Source organism: Suncus etruscus, chromosome 14 (genome assembly GCF_024139225.1).
Source record: "Suncus etruscus isolate mSunEtr1 chromosome 14, mSunEtr1.pri.cur, whole genome shotgun sequence".
NCBI lineage: Eukaryota > Metazoa > Chordata > Mammalia > Eulipotyphla > Soricidae > Suncus > Suncus etruscus.
In genome coordinates this window covers 5,587,719-5,606,524 of record NC_064861.1, presented here as the reverse complement: position 1 = coordinate 5,606,524, position 18,806 = coordinate 5,587,719, and the positions used below count along the sequence as shown (strand labels likewise).

Here is an 18,806-nt window from a genome sequence, read left to right as displayed (position 1 = left end):
TCAGTGCCCTCTTGAACCTTACCGAAGAGGCCCTGTTCCCCTGGTTTTCCCATCCGGGTCAGCCTGCCCAGCTGATGCCCCTTCCTCTCCATGGTGGCTGCAGAAGCCTTGTGCGGTATGCCCATTTATCCAGATTCTCCAGTGAGGCAGACACTCTTGCAAGAGGGTTGGCCTCCAGAAGATTCCTCCACAAGACAGACTCCTGCAATGCTGTCCTTGAGAAGAGGCATCCTTGAGACAGACTCTCTCGAAATGCGAGACTCTCAGGCAGTTGCCGTGCTCAGCCACTGTAGCCGGGGCCCTTCAGAGACAAGTTTGGAGCCCCTGAGATTGCCACTCTCCCACTGGGGGAGAGATGAGTGCCTGTGAGAGCAAACACCTGGTACGTCACAATGGACGTGTGCCTTCCCCAGTCACGTAGGTCACGACCCCGTCACATAAGTCACATCCGCAGACCTGATATGCTGCACCTCATCAGGATGGACCTTCCCTTCCTTCTCTTCAATCTTCTCATGTGGGTAAATCTTATTAGCAGTGGAACTGTTTCAATACGCCTCTCCTGATAATGAGGAGTCATCTCATACCATCACTCCTGAAGGCCTCACTCCGACATCTCTGATTCCCTCTTTCCACCACGCCCTAAGCTGACCTCAGGCTTTGAAATCGCTCAGGTTCTGACATCTCCCAGCATCATCTTTTACAAGTCACAAGACTGAGTCTGGGTGCGTCCCTCGAAGCTGCAGGTAGGGCTGCCGTGTGTTGTTGCGCCCTGGGCAGGTGGGCATCTGCATACAGACCTGGTGCTAGGGCAGGAAACTGCAGGGGGAGCCCCCAGAATGACAGAACCTATCTGCGCAACAAGCCAATGGTATTCAATTAGTCCCAAATTTGAGCAGTAAGTTGGGTCTTCTTTTAGTTCACTTTTATTTGGGGGGGGGGGGTGAGGTCCCAACAGTGCTCAGGGACAACCTGGGCGATTCCAAGAATCAAACTCAGGTCTCCTGTGTGCCAGTCAGGAATTCAGCCTTTTGACCTACATTCTTAGCACCTCTCCGGTGGTCTTTTCTTTCTTTTTTGGGGGGGGGGGGAGATTGAGGGGGTAAACCTGATGGCCCTCAGGGCTTAGTCCTGGCTCTGCACTTATGCCCAACTCAGGGAGCCTTATGGAACCTGGGCCAGCCTGCATGAAAGGCAAGGCTCTTCTCACTGTACTCTCTCTTCAGACCCTCCAACAGTTTTTAAATAAAACATTGAGAGACTGTATCAGTCCTGTGAGTTCTCTCCCTTTTAGGGGACTGAGCTTTGTTCTCCCACTGATTTTAAATAGAACTGAACCCCCAGATAGGTTAAAAAAGCAATGGTTTCATTCCAAAGCACAGCAGCATTTTTTAAATGAATGTACAGTGTCATGCCTATTTGCAAGAAAATTAGTGCTACAAGATTATAGCCACACCTGGGAAACTCTGGGAGACTCACCCAGGTTGAAATGCTAAAGGGATTAAAATCAAAGTGGGACGAGAGAAAAGCTTTCCAAAGTGTGAAAAGTAAAACCTGCCAACCAGAGCTGTGACTGCTCTAACCCTCCAAGTCCCCAGTGGTCCTCTGAATTCTGCCAGCAGCATTGCCAGGTGTGGCACAAAATCCAAATAAAAACTCACCTTGCTAGCCAGGGCTGGCCCCAAAACAGAAACAAAAACAAAAACAAAAAAACTCACCTTGCTAAGTCCAACAAATCTCAGGTGCTTCCTACAGTCTTTTCAGGTGTATTGTTACTCTTTTGGTTCTCAAATTTTCCTTTTGTGGGGGGGGGGGGGGGTCACACCTTACAGTGCTCAGGGGTTGATCCTGGCTCTATGCTCAGAATTGCTCCCGGCAGGCTCAGGGGACCATATGGGATGCCAGGATTCGAACCACTGTCCTTCTGCATGCAAGGCAGACTCTCTACCTCCATGCTATCTCTCCAGCCCCTCAAATTTTCCTTTCTGTAAATAAAAACATCAAAGTTCAGAAACGTGGAAAGTGGCCTCCTCCTGGCCAGTCAAAGGCTACTTACAAAACTGGACAGGAGTGCCAGACTGAAAACAAGAGCTCAGATTTTACTTGAAAGAGCATGGCTGGGGCTCTCTCTCTCTCTTTCTCCCTTCCCTTTTCTTTCTCTCTCTATCCCTGCCCACAGTTCCTGCTCAACACAACAGCCAACTTCTAGGACAAGGGCCCTTGTCTGTTGATGGGGTTCGTGTCATGTCAAAAGTCAAAAACCAAAGAAGGGTCAGGGGCGATGGCTCAAAGCACTAGAGCAAATGCTTTTCCTGTGGGAGCTAAGTTCTGATGGGTGTGGCCCTTGCAGACCCCAAGGCCCATCTGCAATGAGGACACATCTACAATGCAGGTGCTTCCTTTCACTCACAAGCCGTTCCCTAAGAATGATCTAAAGGTTTGCCAAACTAGGTCTGAGTGTGGTAGGGACGTAGGTGTCTCTATTTCCAATGATTCTACCAGACTCAATTCAATACAAGGGGCCAGAGAGGCCAGAGTGAAAGCATAGTAGGTAGGGAACTTGCCTTACCTGTGGCTGACCAGGTTCAATCCCCAGTGGCCCATTTTCTCCCCCCAGCACCACCAGGAGTGATTCCAGGTGTAATCCAAAGAAAAAAAAATCAGTAAAAATAGAAACAACCCTAAACTCCAAATCCAATTACAATCTGCAGCAGATGACACTATCTCTGACCTGGGGGTAAGGGGGGGACAGGATCCCCCCAGGGTCCCTTTCTGGAAACCCCGAGGGAAAGCTCAAGAGACTCCAGAGTGCTGCCCAAGTCCAGCTCCGCTTCAGGCTCTTCAACCCAATCTGGGGCCAATCTTGGGGCACAGGACTTCAGCTGCCTCTGTGAGGCCACTGGACCTCAAGGATTTCTGGGTCTTTCCAGGCTCAAAAGTAGATCTGGGGAGACCCTTTCTCAAGCCAATGATTAAAAGAAGCTCATGTTACCCTCTTTGCCTTTGTTGGCAAAGCAGAAACAGATGTTCCGTGAAAGCTGTTTTCCACGCCCGCAGATCCTGTGCCCTGCTGAGAAATGCTGAGTGACAGCTACGGGTGGGTCACACAGGAACACGGCCACCCCCTGTACTGTTCCCCCAGATTTAACCTCAGCCACCCTCCACTGTTAGAATCACTCAGGCATAGTATGATTCAAAATTAGACGTTTATTTCCATTGAAATTTCCAGATTAAAAGGTTGTCTTTTATTGAAGCCCATTTTTTTTAGAGGCACTTTGATTTCTTGTGAAAAAGAGACAGACAAGAATCTGTCAGGCTGCAGATGTGGGGAGCTGGGATGCCAGGCTGGGAGTGTGGATAAGCCAGTAGGCTGGGGGTCTGGGCCATCCAGCAGCAGCCTGGAGTAGTGGGGCTCCGCTCCTGGGGGGCACCCTGTGGGGCAAGGAGGAAACTGGGGCTGCAGCAACCTGGGCATCTGAGGGCAGAGGCAAGTGTAATGGCCACGGTCCTCAGCCACTCTATGTGGCAAGGGCAGGGCCAGTGACCCCCTACACCCCATCCCCAAAGAAGGACTTTTCTCTTAGCCCAGAGGAAAAACATTAAGAGATTCTCTGGGAACCGGACAAGGCTCAAAGAAATGTTGGCTTCAAGGCACCAAGGGTGGAAAGATACAAATGAACAGAGGAGGAAAGGGTTTAATTCTCCAACCCACTCCTACCAGGAAGGATCACACAGAACACAAGGCACGAGGGGCCAGGTCAGGCTGCGTGGGGAGAAGAGCGGCACATTCCCAGACCTGGGGCACAGGCTGCTTCCTCCCAGGGCCCACCGCCCGTCTGCTTCACTTGTACTTGTAGAAACCTTCCCCTGTCTTCTTGCCCAGCTTTTTCTCTGCCACCAGCTTGTTGAGTGTTGGGCAGGGATGAAACAGGGGGTTCGCAGAATCCAGCTCGTGCCAGCCTGGAGAGAAGAGGATGGGAATGAGGGGGGCTACCTGCCAGAGGAGGCTTTGGATTTCACAGGAAGGAGGCCTGATGCAGAGCCTGGGGACAAAAGGTCCCACTCTGAAAGGTAAATTCCGGGGGCCAGGGCTACTCCCCTCCTGCCAGGGCCTTTAGTGCCAAGGAAGTAAACAGCCCACTAACCTGCAGGAGTGGGGGCCTTCAAAGCCTGTGATGATCCCAGCCCCCTATTGAACTAGCGCCCCTGCTGGAGATCCTGGGGATGGGGGAGGGGGTCTTGGCCCAAGTTAACTGTAAAACTGGGCTCAAGAGAAAATCCTGTGTGCAAAGACGAAAGGACAGTGTCCCGTGTCACGTCATGGGTGCTGCTACAGGACAAAGTCCTAGACCAGAGGCCCAGGTGTCTGTTTCAAGATGTCAAGTCAAGAACCAGCACAAGACAGCGACCCAACTGGCATCAGGCCTCTCCCCACTTCCTGGGCGTGAGGGGCCCATGAGCTCCACTTTCCAGTGACCCCAACGCAGATGATGGGTTTGGTTTGAGGGCCCCATTCCTACCATCTATGATGAACTTCACTGTGTCCAGCCCAACGTAATCGGCAAGTTCAAAGGGCCCCATGGGGTACCCAGCCCCGAGTTTCATGGCCACATCGATGTCTTCCTTGGATGCGTCTCCTGAGAAGAAAGGGCAGTGCCACGTCAGCCTCATCAGTCCCTAAGAGTCCTCGAGGCTGTGACATCAGGTCCAGGCAGCCCAGGCGGCTCAGAGACCTTCTGGGTGTGGCATGGCCACGAGCCAGAGGTTCATGCCCAGCGGGTAGCAGAGGGCCACTGTCACATGGGTGATGTCCCTGAACCTATCTGTGGCTCTTAAGAGCCCGGGACTTCCCAACTGGAACAAACCCTTAAAACAGCATGGCAGCCAAAGTCGATGTGAGACAAACCAAGCCACCCCTCCTCTCTGCTGTCATCAGTGCCGTATGGATGATACCAATTTCTTGTCTCCTGGCCTTCTTGGATGTACACGTGCACATGTCCCTCTGGGATTGCATCCAGAGAAGAGATGGTGGAAGAAGGGATGTGCCCTGACTCAGACTGCTCCAAGTGCCAGAAAGTACAGGGGACTAAGGGGCTAAGCAAGGGGCTAAGATGCCTTTTCCAGGAATTACTTTTCAAAGAGACTGTCCTAGGGGCTGGGGCTTTTTTTAGAGGCACACCTATCTTTTCTTTCTCAAATCAAAACCAAGAACTGCCTCGAACAAGGAGGATTAAGTCTGGAATTCAACTCCAACATATTCATAGTCAATCTCGCCAAAGCTAAATACCAGGGAAATTGGGGCTATAATGCTCGGAGAGAATGTCACGACTACACGTTTCTGGGAATAAAGTGAAGAGGCTGGGGAAATGCCTCAAGGATATGATGCATGCAAGGGCTTAGGTTTGATCCTGGGCACTGTACAGCCCCATCCCCCCCAATAAGAGCCCCCCCCCAGTAAGACCCAGACAGTAGTACCAGGTAAGGTCCCCCCAAAAACAGGGGGAAACGTGATAGAGCATAATCACAGAAGAAAATCCAGACATTTCACCAACTTGGCACAACTCTAAAGACTGAGCCACACAGGGCAGAAGTGAAAGGGAAAGAAAGAAGGGGGACCAGAGAGTGCCTGGCTCAGGCACCAGATATGGTCTCCCAAGCACAGCCGGGTGTGGCTCTGTACCCACCACCAAAATAGGAGGAGAGACAAAAAAGAAAAACGAAAAGCAGAGAAAAGCTGGAGGACTGTGACAGGCCTTGTGGTTCTGAGTTTGGTTCTGGCCCTTCCGCAACCCCAAGCCCCCAGTGGCTGATGCCTGGAATCCCACCACTGTTGGGGACTCTGGCTGCCTGAGCTCTAAAGATCAAGAAGCTTCCTGGAGGTCTCCTGGTTTGCTGGCTTCGGGAGCAACCGCCGCATCTGTGGGTGCCACAAGGGAACACTGTGGCCACGCAGGAAGCATCAAGGCAACAATGAGACCGTTACTGAGGCTGAGAGGCAGCGTCTCTGGGTCGGGGAAAACGAGGCTTGGCCTTTCACAGGTGGCTGATTCTCCACAAGCCAGAAAGTCAGGCCGCTCACTCAGGCATGCAGCCAGCTCACACCTGACTGGGGGAACATCAGCTGAGCCCACGCAGATATCCTGGAACATAGCGACTCTACGCAGGATCACTGCTTTCAACACTAAACTTGGTCATGGACGTGTATCATGCTGGCTGCACCATGTGTGTCTGTCAGTCTGTCTGCCTGGGGCAGTGGTAGGACCCCACTTAGGGGCTTTTGGGGACACAGCAGCCAGGCTCGGGCCAGTGAGCACCCTCACCTCGCTCGTACAGTCGTACAGCCTCCATGAGGTAGGGCACGAGCAGGCGGTTCACAATGAACCCAGGAGTGTCCTGTTTCAGGAGAGACAGAGAAGAGTTGCCTGAGCATTCCCCAAAATGTTCTCATCTGTCACACTGGCCCCTGCCTGGTCAAGAAGCAACTTCCTGCCAAGGGCCGCTTGGGTCTTTACACCACCAGGCGTGGCCCCGACACGGAGTACAGAAACCAAAGTCCAGCTGGGATGGTCCCTGCCACCCAGATCCTAGAATAAAAGGAGGCCCAGGGGCAGGAGTGGTAGTACAGGGAGCCGGCACGCAGGCTGCCTAAGCTAGAGGCCAGGCACCCCATAGGACCCCAAGACCCTCCAGGAATGACTTCTGAGCACCACCAGGGGTGAGCCAGAATCCTCACTCCATCTCCCTCCTCCCCCAAAATGTCAAGGTGGGTAGGAATGTGGGAAGTGGGGAAGCCTGTCCTCTGGCACTCCCGGCTCCTTGAGCCCACACTGAGTTCCTGGGGTTCATTCGGGATACGGCTGCTCACCCAGGAATTCTGTGAGGGTAGGGTGAGGCATTTTCTGCACTACAAAACTTCCCGAGCCAACTGAAGACAGGACCTCAAGGGCAGGCCCTGAGTGGAGGGCAACTGAGAGGTGCCTGGGAAGATGAGGTCGCCCACAGAGCAGCAAGGGCAGGGCCTACCTTGCAGGAAACCGGGTGCTTGCCCAGGGCCTTGCTGAAGTCCACCAGTGACTCGAATGTCTTCTGGCTGGTCATAGGTATTTTAATGACCTGGGAATGGAGGGCACAGGGTTATACACAGGAACCCACGAGGAAGTACAAACCCAGGGCTGTGGCATGAGGCATAGCAGCAAGGCCTAAGGTGTGTGCATTCGCATGTGGTTACATATGTGGGCACATACACAGGTGTGTACACTTCTACACATGTGAAGACACAAGAATGTGCATAGCCGTTTCCAAGCTGGCGTGGCCCAGAGCCATGCACTCCCATGTGCTGGCTCTGGGCCCTGGGGGCGATGCTGTGACACCCGTGTGCTCCAAGGGGACAGAGCTCCGAGTGAGGCTGGCTCAGCCTCGCTGTCACCACAGGGGCCCACACACACCTTGTACCCTCTCCAAGAGCCCCAAACCCCAACCACAAGGGTAACCTCTCAGATAACCAAAAGGGCATCCCTCCAATTCTTCCCCAACCCCAGGGTCAGCAGGTAGGTCAATGTGGGCAGGTGAAAGGAGGCCAGAGCACAAACAGGGCTGGGGTGAATCATCCCCATGTCCTTGCCTGGAGGGTATAAAAGTCAAGGACGGGTGGGCAGGAGCCCAGGAAGGCAGAATGTGGGTGGATAGACGTGTGGGTGCAGAGTCCAAGCCATAGCACAGTAGGTAGAGCACTTACTTGGCATGCCATGAGCTGGCTTTGATTCCTAGCATATGGGTCCCTAAACCAGAGGGAGCTCTGAGCACAGAGCTTGAAGTAAGCCCTGAGAACCACTGGGTCCTCTGGCCCCATGAAGAAGTCCCAAGGGTGAGAGAGACAGTATAGGGATGAGACACTTGCCCACTGGCACCACTGGAGTGAGTTAAAACACCACACACACACACACACACACACACACACACACAGCCGTGAGAAGACGAGACCCACTGAGTGAATCAAAACACCACACACACACAGACCCCCCCACTCACCTCCACCAGCTTCATCATGGGCACCGGGTTGAAGAAATGGAGCCCAGCAAAGCGGTCCTGCCGGGTGGTGGCATTGGCGATGCTCGTGATCTGCAGCGAGGATGTGTTGCTGGCAAAGATGGTGTGTCTGAAGGAGGGGGCAGAGAGAACATTGGGGCCCATCTCCAACTGGACAGGGCCACTTGGGGGGCAAGAAGGGCACAACACAGGGAGACTGCTGACAGCCCAAGAGGGTCTGGTCCAAGAGCTGGGAAATAAGCCGGGCTTTGGTGTGTCTCACGTTTGAACATTAGGAGCTGGAGCAACAGCCTTCCATGCAGCCAACCCTGGATTGATTCCCAGCACCCGGAGGGTCCTCTAAATCTACCAGCAGTAATCCTTGAGCAGAGAGCTAGGGTATGCCCCAAGTACTGCCCAGTGTGGTCCCCAAACCAAAACATACGAACAAAAATAATTAAATCTGAATGTTTGGAGGATAGAGAGCTGATCAATTTACTGTCGATACATGATCCCTAGAAACCCCTAGAACACTGAGGTGGTCCAAGGGTCCTCTGCACCCAGAGCTTCCCACTGAACCATTAGCATCACTGTGAGGGCCCATGAAGGCAGCAGTAGAGTAGACCCCAAAGTGCGAACATTTCGATGAACCCACTTAACTCACCTGCCCCAAAGCTGGGATTATTCTGCAGCAAACTTCCCCAAACTGGCTTCAGACCTGACAGGCAACCTCCCCGCCAAGAAGGAAACACCCCAGATACTAACAACAAACCCAGTGAAGTGGGAGTGAGCAGCAGAAGAAAACCAGCCAGAGTTCAAGGTGATTTGCTTCTCAGATCTCTTATAGGGTGACTGGAGTGATAGCACAGTGGGGAGGGCGCTTGCTTTGCACACAGCTGACCCAGGTTTGATCCCTGGAGTCCCATATGGTCCCTGACCCCTCCAGGAGTGATCCCCGAGCAGAGCAAGGAGTAATTCTTGAGCACCACCAACACTTGCCCACCCCCAAAAAACACATCATAAAAAAAAAAAAAAAAGGCAGTGCCTTTTGTGTGACTAGATATAAAAAACAAACTAGAAGGGAAGGTCACACTGGCAGTTGGTGCTTGAACAGTTAATGCCTGAAACAACTGCATTTTAAACAACTTGGTAAGTCATGGTGTTATAATAAAAACTGGGGAAAAATAGAAATCAAGAAATACCAAATTACGGTTAAGGCTGCAGTGAAAGGGGGCCAGGGCCCAAAAACATATTAGCAGCAGTTTCAGGCTTTTCCTAGGACGCCACCTGGTGGTGAGAACACGCAAAGCAGGATGATGCTGCAGAACAGGGTCTCTCAGTGTTACTCCGGGCAGGAAGGGCATGAGAGGGGCCCAGAGTTCCAGAAGTGGGGCCGCTGCTTATCATGGCTGCTGAGGGGCAGAGGTAAAAGAAAGGAGTTCTTTGGAAAGAACAAGGAGCCTGGAAAGAAGCCAATGTTACTCAAGCTTCTTCTGACGGGTGGGCCCCTTCTTTGGTGACCTGCACTTTGAGGGTGGAAGTGGTGGTAGAAAGGCCCTTTCAAGAGACTTGTCGGGGCTTAAGGCCCTGGGCGCACAGAACTGAGCAGACAGGAAGCCGGACTCTTCCTCCATTGGGACTGGTCTGAGCCTGCACGGTCCAAAGGGGACACTCCAGCAGGCAGGAAGCCATTCCTCCCTGGGAGATGCCTAAGAACCACTTCATTACTGGGAGAAGCGGGGAGCCCAAGAGATGATCCCGCTGAGGACATGCTCTGCCCACAGGAGGCCGGAGTCTGAGTGCTCAATGTGTCTTTAAGGGGTGATGACACCCCCACCCCCATGGCAGTAGGACATGCCTTCCTATAAAGGATAATTGCCCTACTATAAAAAGGGGAGAGGCTAGCAGTTATTGGGGCAGGGGGTGGTGTCCATGATAAAGACCTGAGCGGACCCTGCAGGCCACGAAGACATTGGTAAAATGCTGCTTGCTGTTTCTCTTGATCTCAGAGCTACAGAGCTATAGGCTGGAGATCTCTTTTTCTCCCCCCCGCCCTTGCTGGAGATCTCTTTCTCTCCCCCGCCCCCTCTCTTCTCTCTCTCACTCGCTCAACCTCCTGCAGTTTTCAGGTGTGTAGAAATAAATGGCAACAATGTTCCTACCCCTTCTCTTCCTCCATTCTCTCTTTCTTTCCCAGCACCCCTGAAAGAAACATTTCATCTTTTTGTTTGTTTGTTTATGGACCACAGCCATACTCAGGGGTTACTCCTGGCTCTGCACTCAGAAATTAATCCTGGAGATCTTGAGATGTCGGGGATTGAACCTGGGTTAGCAGCATGCAAGGCAAATGCCCTCCCTCCTATGGTAAAACTCCAGCCCCAAGGACCAGATTCTGACTATCGCTCTAACCCAGAGCGTGGCAGGGACAGCCGAAAAGCACAGTAGCAACCTCAGAGTACAGGCACCCCCAACCGTCCAGGATCCCCTTCCGATACTCAGAGAACTGGGCCGTGTCCACCCTCTGATGGTGCAGACGGGACCAAACCATGGAGCGCTCCCGTGGGAAGCACAGCTGCCATGGGCTGGAGATGACCCAGAAAACCACAGAAGTGCCCCAGGGCAGCCTGCAGGGCTCACGTACTCGGCAGCAAACTTGTCAAGCCGCTGGAAGAGCTCGTTCTTCACCTTCAGGTTCTCCACGATGGCCTCCACCACCAGGTCGGTACTGTGCACCACCGAGGCAGCGTCTGTGCTGGTGGAGATGTTGCTCAGGCTCTTCTGCACGAACTCGTCGCCAGCCTGAAGTCACGGGAGCAGAGGGGCGGTGGGCACTCCAGGGAGTGGCAGGGCGAGGCTGGCTCCACCCCCAGCTCCCAGCAGGCAGATGGTCCGAAGGCAGCAGGACAAAGGGTTCAGCATGTGCCCCTCTGAGCTACAGGAACGCAGTGGGGGGCGCGAGCACACACACACACACACACACACACACACACCCCTGCACCCAGACTTGCTCCATCTCGCCCCACCCCACCTGCCTGGACTTCATCACTGCCTCCAACATCAGGCCCGCGCACACACACACACACCCAGACTTGCACACACACACACACACACACACACACACACACACACACACACACACACACACACACACACACACACACACACCTGCACCCAGACTTGCTCCATCTTGCCACACACACACACCCCTGCACCCAGACTTGCTCCATCTCGCCCCACCCCACCTGCCTGGACTTCATCACTGCCTCCAACATCAGGCCCCTCCATTGTCAAGGACAAAGGGCTGGAGGCCTTGCTTCCATCTGAAGGGACAGAAAGAAAAGCAAGTCCCCTCCCCACACCTGTTACCATGGCTGCACCCAGCGAGGGGACAGTTGCCACCCTGACACCATGAACAGCAGAGGCAGCGCCACCTCTGTGACTGCATCACAGAGGGCCCACCAAGCCAGACCCGGACATGAAGCCGCGTGCAGCAGGGTCAGGTTGAGGGTGGGGAAATGGAGAGGGGATGCGATTGAAAGGAAAGATGAAAGGGGCAAAGGGTCAAGGGTTCAGAGGCGCTCTCACATCACATCACTCACATGCCTGCTCAGGACAGGCCTGCTCTGGGCCAGTCCCTAGGGTCATTGGGAGAAACGGCTCCACCCCAGCCAAAAGGCAGCGCCAGCCCATGGGACAGGAGCCCCTCACCTGGGGGTTCTCGGCAAACTTCTTCTTCGCCACTTTCTTCAGGCTTTCCTCGATGCCCTTCTTGGATTTTGCCAGCAGGTCCTCGGTCTGATCCACCAACACGACCTTGTGGCCGGTCGCAGCAGCCACCTGGGTGGATGGAGGGAAAAAGCAGAAGTCAGAGGCCATGGAACGGAAGACACGCGCAGCAGGGAGGGCCCTTAACTTACGTGTGGCTGACCAGGGTTCAATCCCCAGTATCCTAAACGGTACCCAGACAGAGCACCTCCACAAGGGATTCCCAAGCAGAGTCAGGAGTAAGCCCTGCACACTGCCAGAGATGGCACAAATGGAGAGAACTGAGCTCCCTCAAATTATACTAGTGAGGGACTCTAGGAAGCTGCCCCCCTCCCTGGGTGCACAGCAGGTGTTCATCTTGGAGCTGTCTCTGAGCCGAGGCGGTCTCGGTCTCACCCCTGGCTTGGCCACATCCTGCCAGCTGGGAACAGGCTGGCATCTTGTTGGCATGTTCTAGGGTACAGAGAAGGGCAGAAGGGCCACATCCAGGGATGGACATGCTCCTGTCTGCTGAGTCACCATTGCCACCAGGGGCGATGCTGCCTGTCCTCTACTGGACCATGGTCCAAGGAGCCCTGTGTCCACACTGGCTTCTCAAAGCGGGTGGCGTCACGGTTCTGCTGCCAGGAGTCATCTGGGTGCCTGGGCCCTTCCTGTTGGATCCTGGTCATTCTTGGCATTACAGACATGTCACACGGAACCTTCACACTCTGGCCTATGGGGGCTGTCCCCAGAAACTGGCTCCACTGCCCGAGGGTCATGGTCTGCTAGATGGACGTGGACATCACTGCTCTGTTCCCTGAAGGAACACCCACCAAGCAAATGCTGTCCTTCTTCGGGAACAGGCCGTGCCCTCTGCTCTGCCCTGTGGCTAATGGCCTGTCCCCAGGTACACGCTGCAACCAGCTAAGAGCTCAGCCCCTTCACTGCAGAAGCCAGCCCAGGATCCAGGTGCCCCTGGATGTCTCGTAAGCCTGATAAAGAACCACGAAGGACGGTGGCCGTGACTGCTTCCACACGGTGACCTGCAGGGCTAGCCCTCACCCCAGACCCTGCAGATCTGCTCTACCTGGGCCCCATCCTGATACCCTGTGGCTTACTTGGCAGAACAGAGACACTTCTCCGCCAGACACCAGGACTGGGCCCAGGAAAAGGGCATGGAGCAGGGCTGCCAATGCTTAAGCAAGATTGAACAGACACTTGCGGGTGAGGGGTGAAGCCGAAATGGGAGGAGCTCTGGCAGGGAGTCCCGGGCCTCCCGAGACTATGGAAGCCACTAGCTTACTCTGTGCTCACAGTGAGCCAGTCCTGGACAGAGCCTGGCAGTGGCCGTGTGAGCTGGACGGAATGGGCCTATCCCTCTACACTGAGCTGTGGCCACTCAGGTGAGGCCTGACGACACCTGTCCTGCCTGGGCTCCCCTTTCTCCAGCCCAGCAAGAAGGCAAACTAAGAGGAGTATTTTTAGACTGGCTGCTTTGGAGTGGTGGCAACAGGCCAGTGGACGGTGCTGGCTGGCCCTGTGTGGCAGCCACATGGATCCTGCAGGCTGGCCAAGAAATAGGAGTAGGCAGGCGCTCACCTTCAGAGCCTGAAGGTGAGCTGGTGACAGGGACCCTTGGCCAAACTCTGTTCACAGATGTTCTCCCAGCCAGGGATGGGAAGCAGGCAGAGAGCGACGGCCAGCTTGAATGTGAATGTGGGCCGCCCCAGGTTTGAGTCCCACCAGGACATTCCAGGAACCTCAAATGCTCCTCCCTAGAAATCAGACCTGCTCCCAACCTGCATCAGGGCCATAAGCCAAAGGTCCCCAATATGGCTGCAACCTGAGTCTGCCCTGATGTTCCTGAGATGTGATCCAAGGAGGAAGGAACCAAAATCAGTGCCATCTCCCAAGACTGCCCAGTCTGGGTTCCTGGCTCCCTCAGGGTGCAGTTTGTTGGAGTAACTAACTGGTTCTTACTTTGTTCAGGACAATTCTTCTTTGATTTGCTTGTCCGTCCTGGGCAGAAAGTACCTCTGGTTGGCTCCTACCCCTACCTGTTCTCCACCCATGGAGTGGTCCTACTCTTCCCAATGAAGACATCAGGTCAGAGAGACTTCTTTGGGTTTTGGAACCACAGCTAGCCTGTCTGCCTGCTGATACATTTTGCCTGCTCGAAGAAACCTTGTGGTGGAAGTTCCCAAACATATTTTATCTCCTTAATCTCATGTGGATTATTTCCTGTGTCAGCGTTGCTTCAAGATCCATGTCTCCCCAATCACCCAGAATTGGGATGAGGCTTCCATTACTCACCCCTACCACTTCACCCTGAGTCTTGCCCACGACCCTCACATTACATCGGAGGGTATACAGGACAAGCACACATTTATGAGTGCGCATGCACACACGGACTCTCTCTCTTTCTCTTTCTCTTTCTCTCTCTCCTCTCTCTCTCTTTCTCTCTCACATTATATCAGAGGGTATACAGGGCAAGCACACATTTATGAGTGTGCACGCTCTCTCTCTCTCTCTCTCTCTCTCTCTCTCTCTCTCTCTCTCTCTCTCTCTCTCTCTCTCTCTTTCTCTCAATCTCAGGAACCAGAGTTTGCTCTCATCTACCCTAAAATGAGAAAGCATCAGACATCACACAACGTCACGCTGTGAATGCTCTGAGCACCAGGCTCAGTGGAGGCTCTGTGACAGGACCTTGGTGCTCCAGCCCCCACGAGCATACAGGACTGACTTTATCTGTGTCTAGAGCCCATGCAGTCTCTCTCGGCCTGAACTCTTTAAAACCTGCTGAACTCCCAGAATGCCTCAATGACATCTGACAGGATGGGAGAAAGGTGAAGTGCCCTGCAGCGTGGAGGGTGGGGACACTGGGATGCCCCAAGTGTCAGGTCACCACGCAGAGCATCCAGCGCCGGGTGGGCAACCTGGAATCCGAGGACACTCATGCCAGGAGCAGGCTACAGAACGCCTCAAGCCAGCACGGCACGTTTCAGTGTCTTGCTCTCCCAGTCCCAACCAGCCCTAGCAGGGCCCTCCCTGCTCTTCCGCAACAGCTCTTGTGCAAAACCCCCAGAGCAGTTTACTCCCTGGCAGCAGGACCACAGGAGAAGCACCCTCAGCTCACAGGGCAAGGGGAGCACAGCCCGGCCCAGAGCCCACGAAAAGGCATACATGGCACCCCTGCTCGACCTTGGGCAGAGGCAGGAAACAAGGAAGCCCTTCAGGCCAAGTACCCTCAGTCCGCTCCTCTGGGCAGTGCCTCCAAAGTCAGCCTCTGAGAGGGAGAGCATGACGGAGGGAGTATGTACCCTGATCACAGTCTAGCACATCCTGTCTCCCCTGCATGTACCTTCCCAGAGGAAGCAGGTCAGTTGGTCTGTCTCTCTGTTTCACACTACACACACACACACACACACACACACAGCTCCAGATGCCTTCAAGATGCAAACGTCCCATTTCCTGGGAGCAGCATCGATCATGCAGGGCAAGGAAGGGAGGCCCAGGAGTCCTGAGAAGCCAGAGCCCCTGAAACTGCCAGTCCCTCACAGGGACTGAAGAAATGATCCGGTCCCCTGGGACTCTCCACTGAAGAGGGGCTGGGGCAGTGTCAGGCCCCAAGAAACACTGATTCTGCAGATGAAGGAATGTACCTTGAGCACCAGGAGCACTTGGGTCTCTTTACCCTTTCATGAAGCAAAACACCACCTATCCCCCATTCCTGGGCCACTGAGTGCAGTCAAGGGGCCTCCACCGCAAGCCCCAGGATCTGCTGAAGACAAATTGTGCATCAAACCTAGTCAGGACCTGATGATGGGCAAACACATAGCTACTTTCCCTGACTTAAACATTAACCTGTGGCTTCAGCAATTTCCTCCTAAGTTTAAAACAAACAAGAAATGATAGGCCCAGCGGACGATCCTGCAAACAGCTTGTGTGCTGACCAGACGGAATTAAACGCAGGTCTCAATCCCTCGGAAATTGCTTAACTGCCCGAGAAACGAAGTCAGATGCTCACAGACTCCAGGTTCTTCTCATCCCAGTCAGCACTCAGCAGAACAAAATGATCAAGCAGAAATGATAAGACAATAGAGCAGAACCAGGACAAACACAGCGCCCTGGAGGAACCAACTGCAGAAACAGCTCAAACAAGGACAAATTCCCAGGAGCCAGGAGCTGCCCTTCCCAGGCTTCCTGAGGGCTTATCATGGGGCAGGATTCAAAGGACGCCTTCCCCACCTCATTCCGGTCCCCAGACCTTTAGCCAGTCTGCAGGACTCTCTGGCACCACCCACAACGAAGCCAGATGGAGAGAATCCCCAGCACTGTTCTCCAAGGACCATTCCCATGCAGCTCCACCTTGAGTCTCCAGAGGGGCTACAGGTGAGGACAAAAGGACAGAAGAAGCACAATGACAAGGCCCCCAAAGCAGCTAACAGTAGGGGCCCCCTAAATACCCGGAGCAAAAGAAGGGGTGGAAGCGACTGTTCCCTAGGCCCATCTTCGATGAAAGGGAGACTTCTCTATCCCTCCTGCCTGATCAGAGTTGAACCCAGAAGTCCCTGCTACCTTTCGATGCCAGTCGTTTTCTCCCCACCCACCCCCAGCCTCCCTTTGCAGGTTAAGATCCAAAACCTTCCTTTCAGGAGCTCCATCTCAGCGCCCTTTTATCGTCTTCAATGGCCTCTAGGTATGTGTGCAGCAGTCTAAGGTCTGCACAGTCCGGTTTGATTGTGTGCAACCGTCCAGCTGACCGTGTGAGGTTTGATCGTGTGCAAGAGTCTTGCAGGTGTTGTCAGTAAGACGTGTCGTCGTGCAAAAGGTTCGGGTCGGACCCTGGCCTAGCACGGCTCCCTAAGCAACCTCTAGAAGTAGCCCCCGAGTCAGCCCGAAGGGGGGAGTCCCGGACGGCCAAAGGGGACACCAGGAAGCCGGGGGGGGGCGGGGCAAAATGCTGGCAAAGAGATCTCAGGGACAAGAGAGAGACAAGCAGGGGAAAGGCCGCCACGACCCATGCCGATCCCTGGCAGCCAAAGGCGGTCTGCAAAGAGCCCGGACGGGGGCCGTGGCTCGCTCGGGAAGCAAGCCGGCGGCGGCGGCGGCTCGGAAGGGGTCCCCACCCGGGCGCTGAGGCTGGGCCGGGCCCGCACCCGCCCACGCTCGCTGGCTCGCTCGCTCGGCTGCACGCGGGCCCGCTCTGGCAGAGGGCACTGGGGCAAAGGGCCCGCGGCTCTCGGCGACCGACCCGGGATCCCGGGACCCCGCTCGCCCCGCCGCCCGCCGCCCACCAGCACCGGCCGCCAGCGAGCACGAGCCCCGCCGGGCACTCCGGGCACTCCGACCCGCCGCCCGCGCCGGCCAGCATCCTCCACGGCCGCGCGGCAGGTCACCTGCGGGGCCCACCTGCGCGATGCCGGCCCCCATGAGCCCCGCGCCGATGACCGTCACGTGCTTGACCATGATCTTCTTGGCCGCGGCGGAAGCGGACGCCGAGGACGACGCGGAGCGCGCGAGCTGCCGGGTGACGAAAGCCATGGCCGGAGGCGGCGGGCGAATCGCGGCGGCGGCGGGGCGCGCGCCGCTGGGAAGGAGAGCGGCCGGCCGCGGGGGCGGGGCCTCGCGTCCGCTTCGCCCATTGGCCCGCGCCGCCGGGGCGCGCCTCTGGGGGCGTGGCCTCCTCTTCGCCCGCCAATCGGACTGAACGATCCCGTGGGCGTGGCCTCGCATCCGCCTCGCCCATTGGCCCGAGCCGTGGGCGGACACCCGTGTGGGTGGGGCCTCGCTCCCGCCTCGCCCATTGGCCCGTTCCGCCAGCGCTCCCGGAGGCGGGGCAGCGCCTTCCCCCGCCTATGGGACTGAGCGACCGGGTAGGCGTGGCCTCGCTCCCGCCTCGCCCATTGGCCCGTGCCCTGAGCGGACACCCGTGTGAGCGGGGCCTCGCGGTCACGTGACGGCGAGGTCCCGCCTTTCCGCTCCCGGTTCTGCGCTCCTTCCTGGGACGGCGCGACTGGAGGCAGGAAGCGGGCGTAGCCGAAGGCGGGTACCCGGGCCGGAGCGAGGCGCAGCGGGCAGAGCTGTGGCCTCGCACGCTGCCGACCCGGGTGAGTCCCTGACATTCGTCGGGTTGGGCCCGAGGCCGGCCAGACCGCCCGACTTTGCGCAGCCCGGCTGTGAGGCCCGCTCGCTCTCCGGCTCGGGGAGAAGGGGCCGACCCAGCACGGCCCTGGCCTCTGTCCTCCTCCAGCCGTGTGCAAGGCAAACTCCCTACTCTGGCCCAGAATGTTCATTTTCTTTTTTTTTTATTTCTTTCGGTTTTGGGGTCCCTCCCGGCTCTGCGCTCACAAATCGCTCCTGGCAGGCTCGGGGACCCTATGGGACGCCGGGATTCGAACCACCAACCCTCCGCATGAAGGCAAACGCCCTACCTGCATGCTATCTCTCCGGCCCCTAAAATGCTCATTTCTTAAGAAGAAACCACAAACTCCCCATCCAAAGTCAGTCTCTGCCTTCCAGAAGGTCCATCACAGTGTTCTCTCCCTGGGCCTTTGCCACAGGCTCATTTTATACTGAATTATGTACTAATTGTCCAGCCTGCACTGTAGCCGGAGTGATATTAAGGCCTCCCCTTACTGGAAGAGACACTGTTACCCAAATAAATAAAAGTAAATGAATGCTACAAGTAGCGAAACAGGAGAGACTGTTATATCCAAATAAATAAAAGTGCAATAAATGCTACAATGTAGTAAAAGGGACAGTGTTATATTTAACATAACAGTACAGTGAATGCCACAATGAGCAAATGCAGCCGCTTATGCAAGGAGAAGCCTTCCACCTACCAGGGCCCCTGCGTGTTCTCGTCTCTAAGAGGAAAGCCATAGTCTTACGCCTTTCTGTCTTTAAAGCACGAGTTCCATCCTCATCTGATGCAGCCACAATAGAATCCTCCTCCAGTCCCGTCTTCAAGGGACTGGAGTGAAATTGGAAATTGAGAAATTTGAAATTGAGAGTGAAATTGGAACCATCTCTGT

The 18,806-nt window shown here is 55.2% G+C and overlaps 1 protein-coding gene across 1 annotated transcript; it reads right to left on the bottom strand.

The window, feature by feature from the left end:
- Positions 1–3,184: 3,184 nt before the first annotated feature.
- HADH (hydroxyacyl-CoA dehydrogenase) lies at positions 3,185–17,341 on the bottom strand. Its single transcript, XM_049786941.1, has 8 exons — positions 17,182–17,341; positions 11,731–11,859; positions 10,664–10,821; positions 8,026–8,152; positions 7,021–7,110; positions 6,318–6,390; positions 4,518–4,634; positions 3,185–3,957 (listed from the first exon to the last, which is right to left on the bottom strand). The coding sequence occupies exons 1-8, from the start codon at positions 17,311–17,313 to the stop codon at positions 3,839–3,841; spliced, it is 945 nt and encodes a 314-aa protein (XP_049642898.1). The 5' UTR covers positions 17,314–17,341; the 3' UTR covers positions 3,185–3,838.
- Between the last annotated feature and the right edge of the window lie 1,465 nt (positions 17,342–18,806).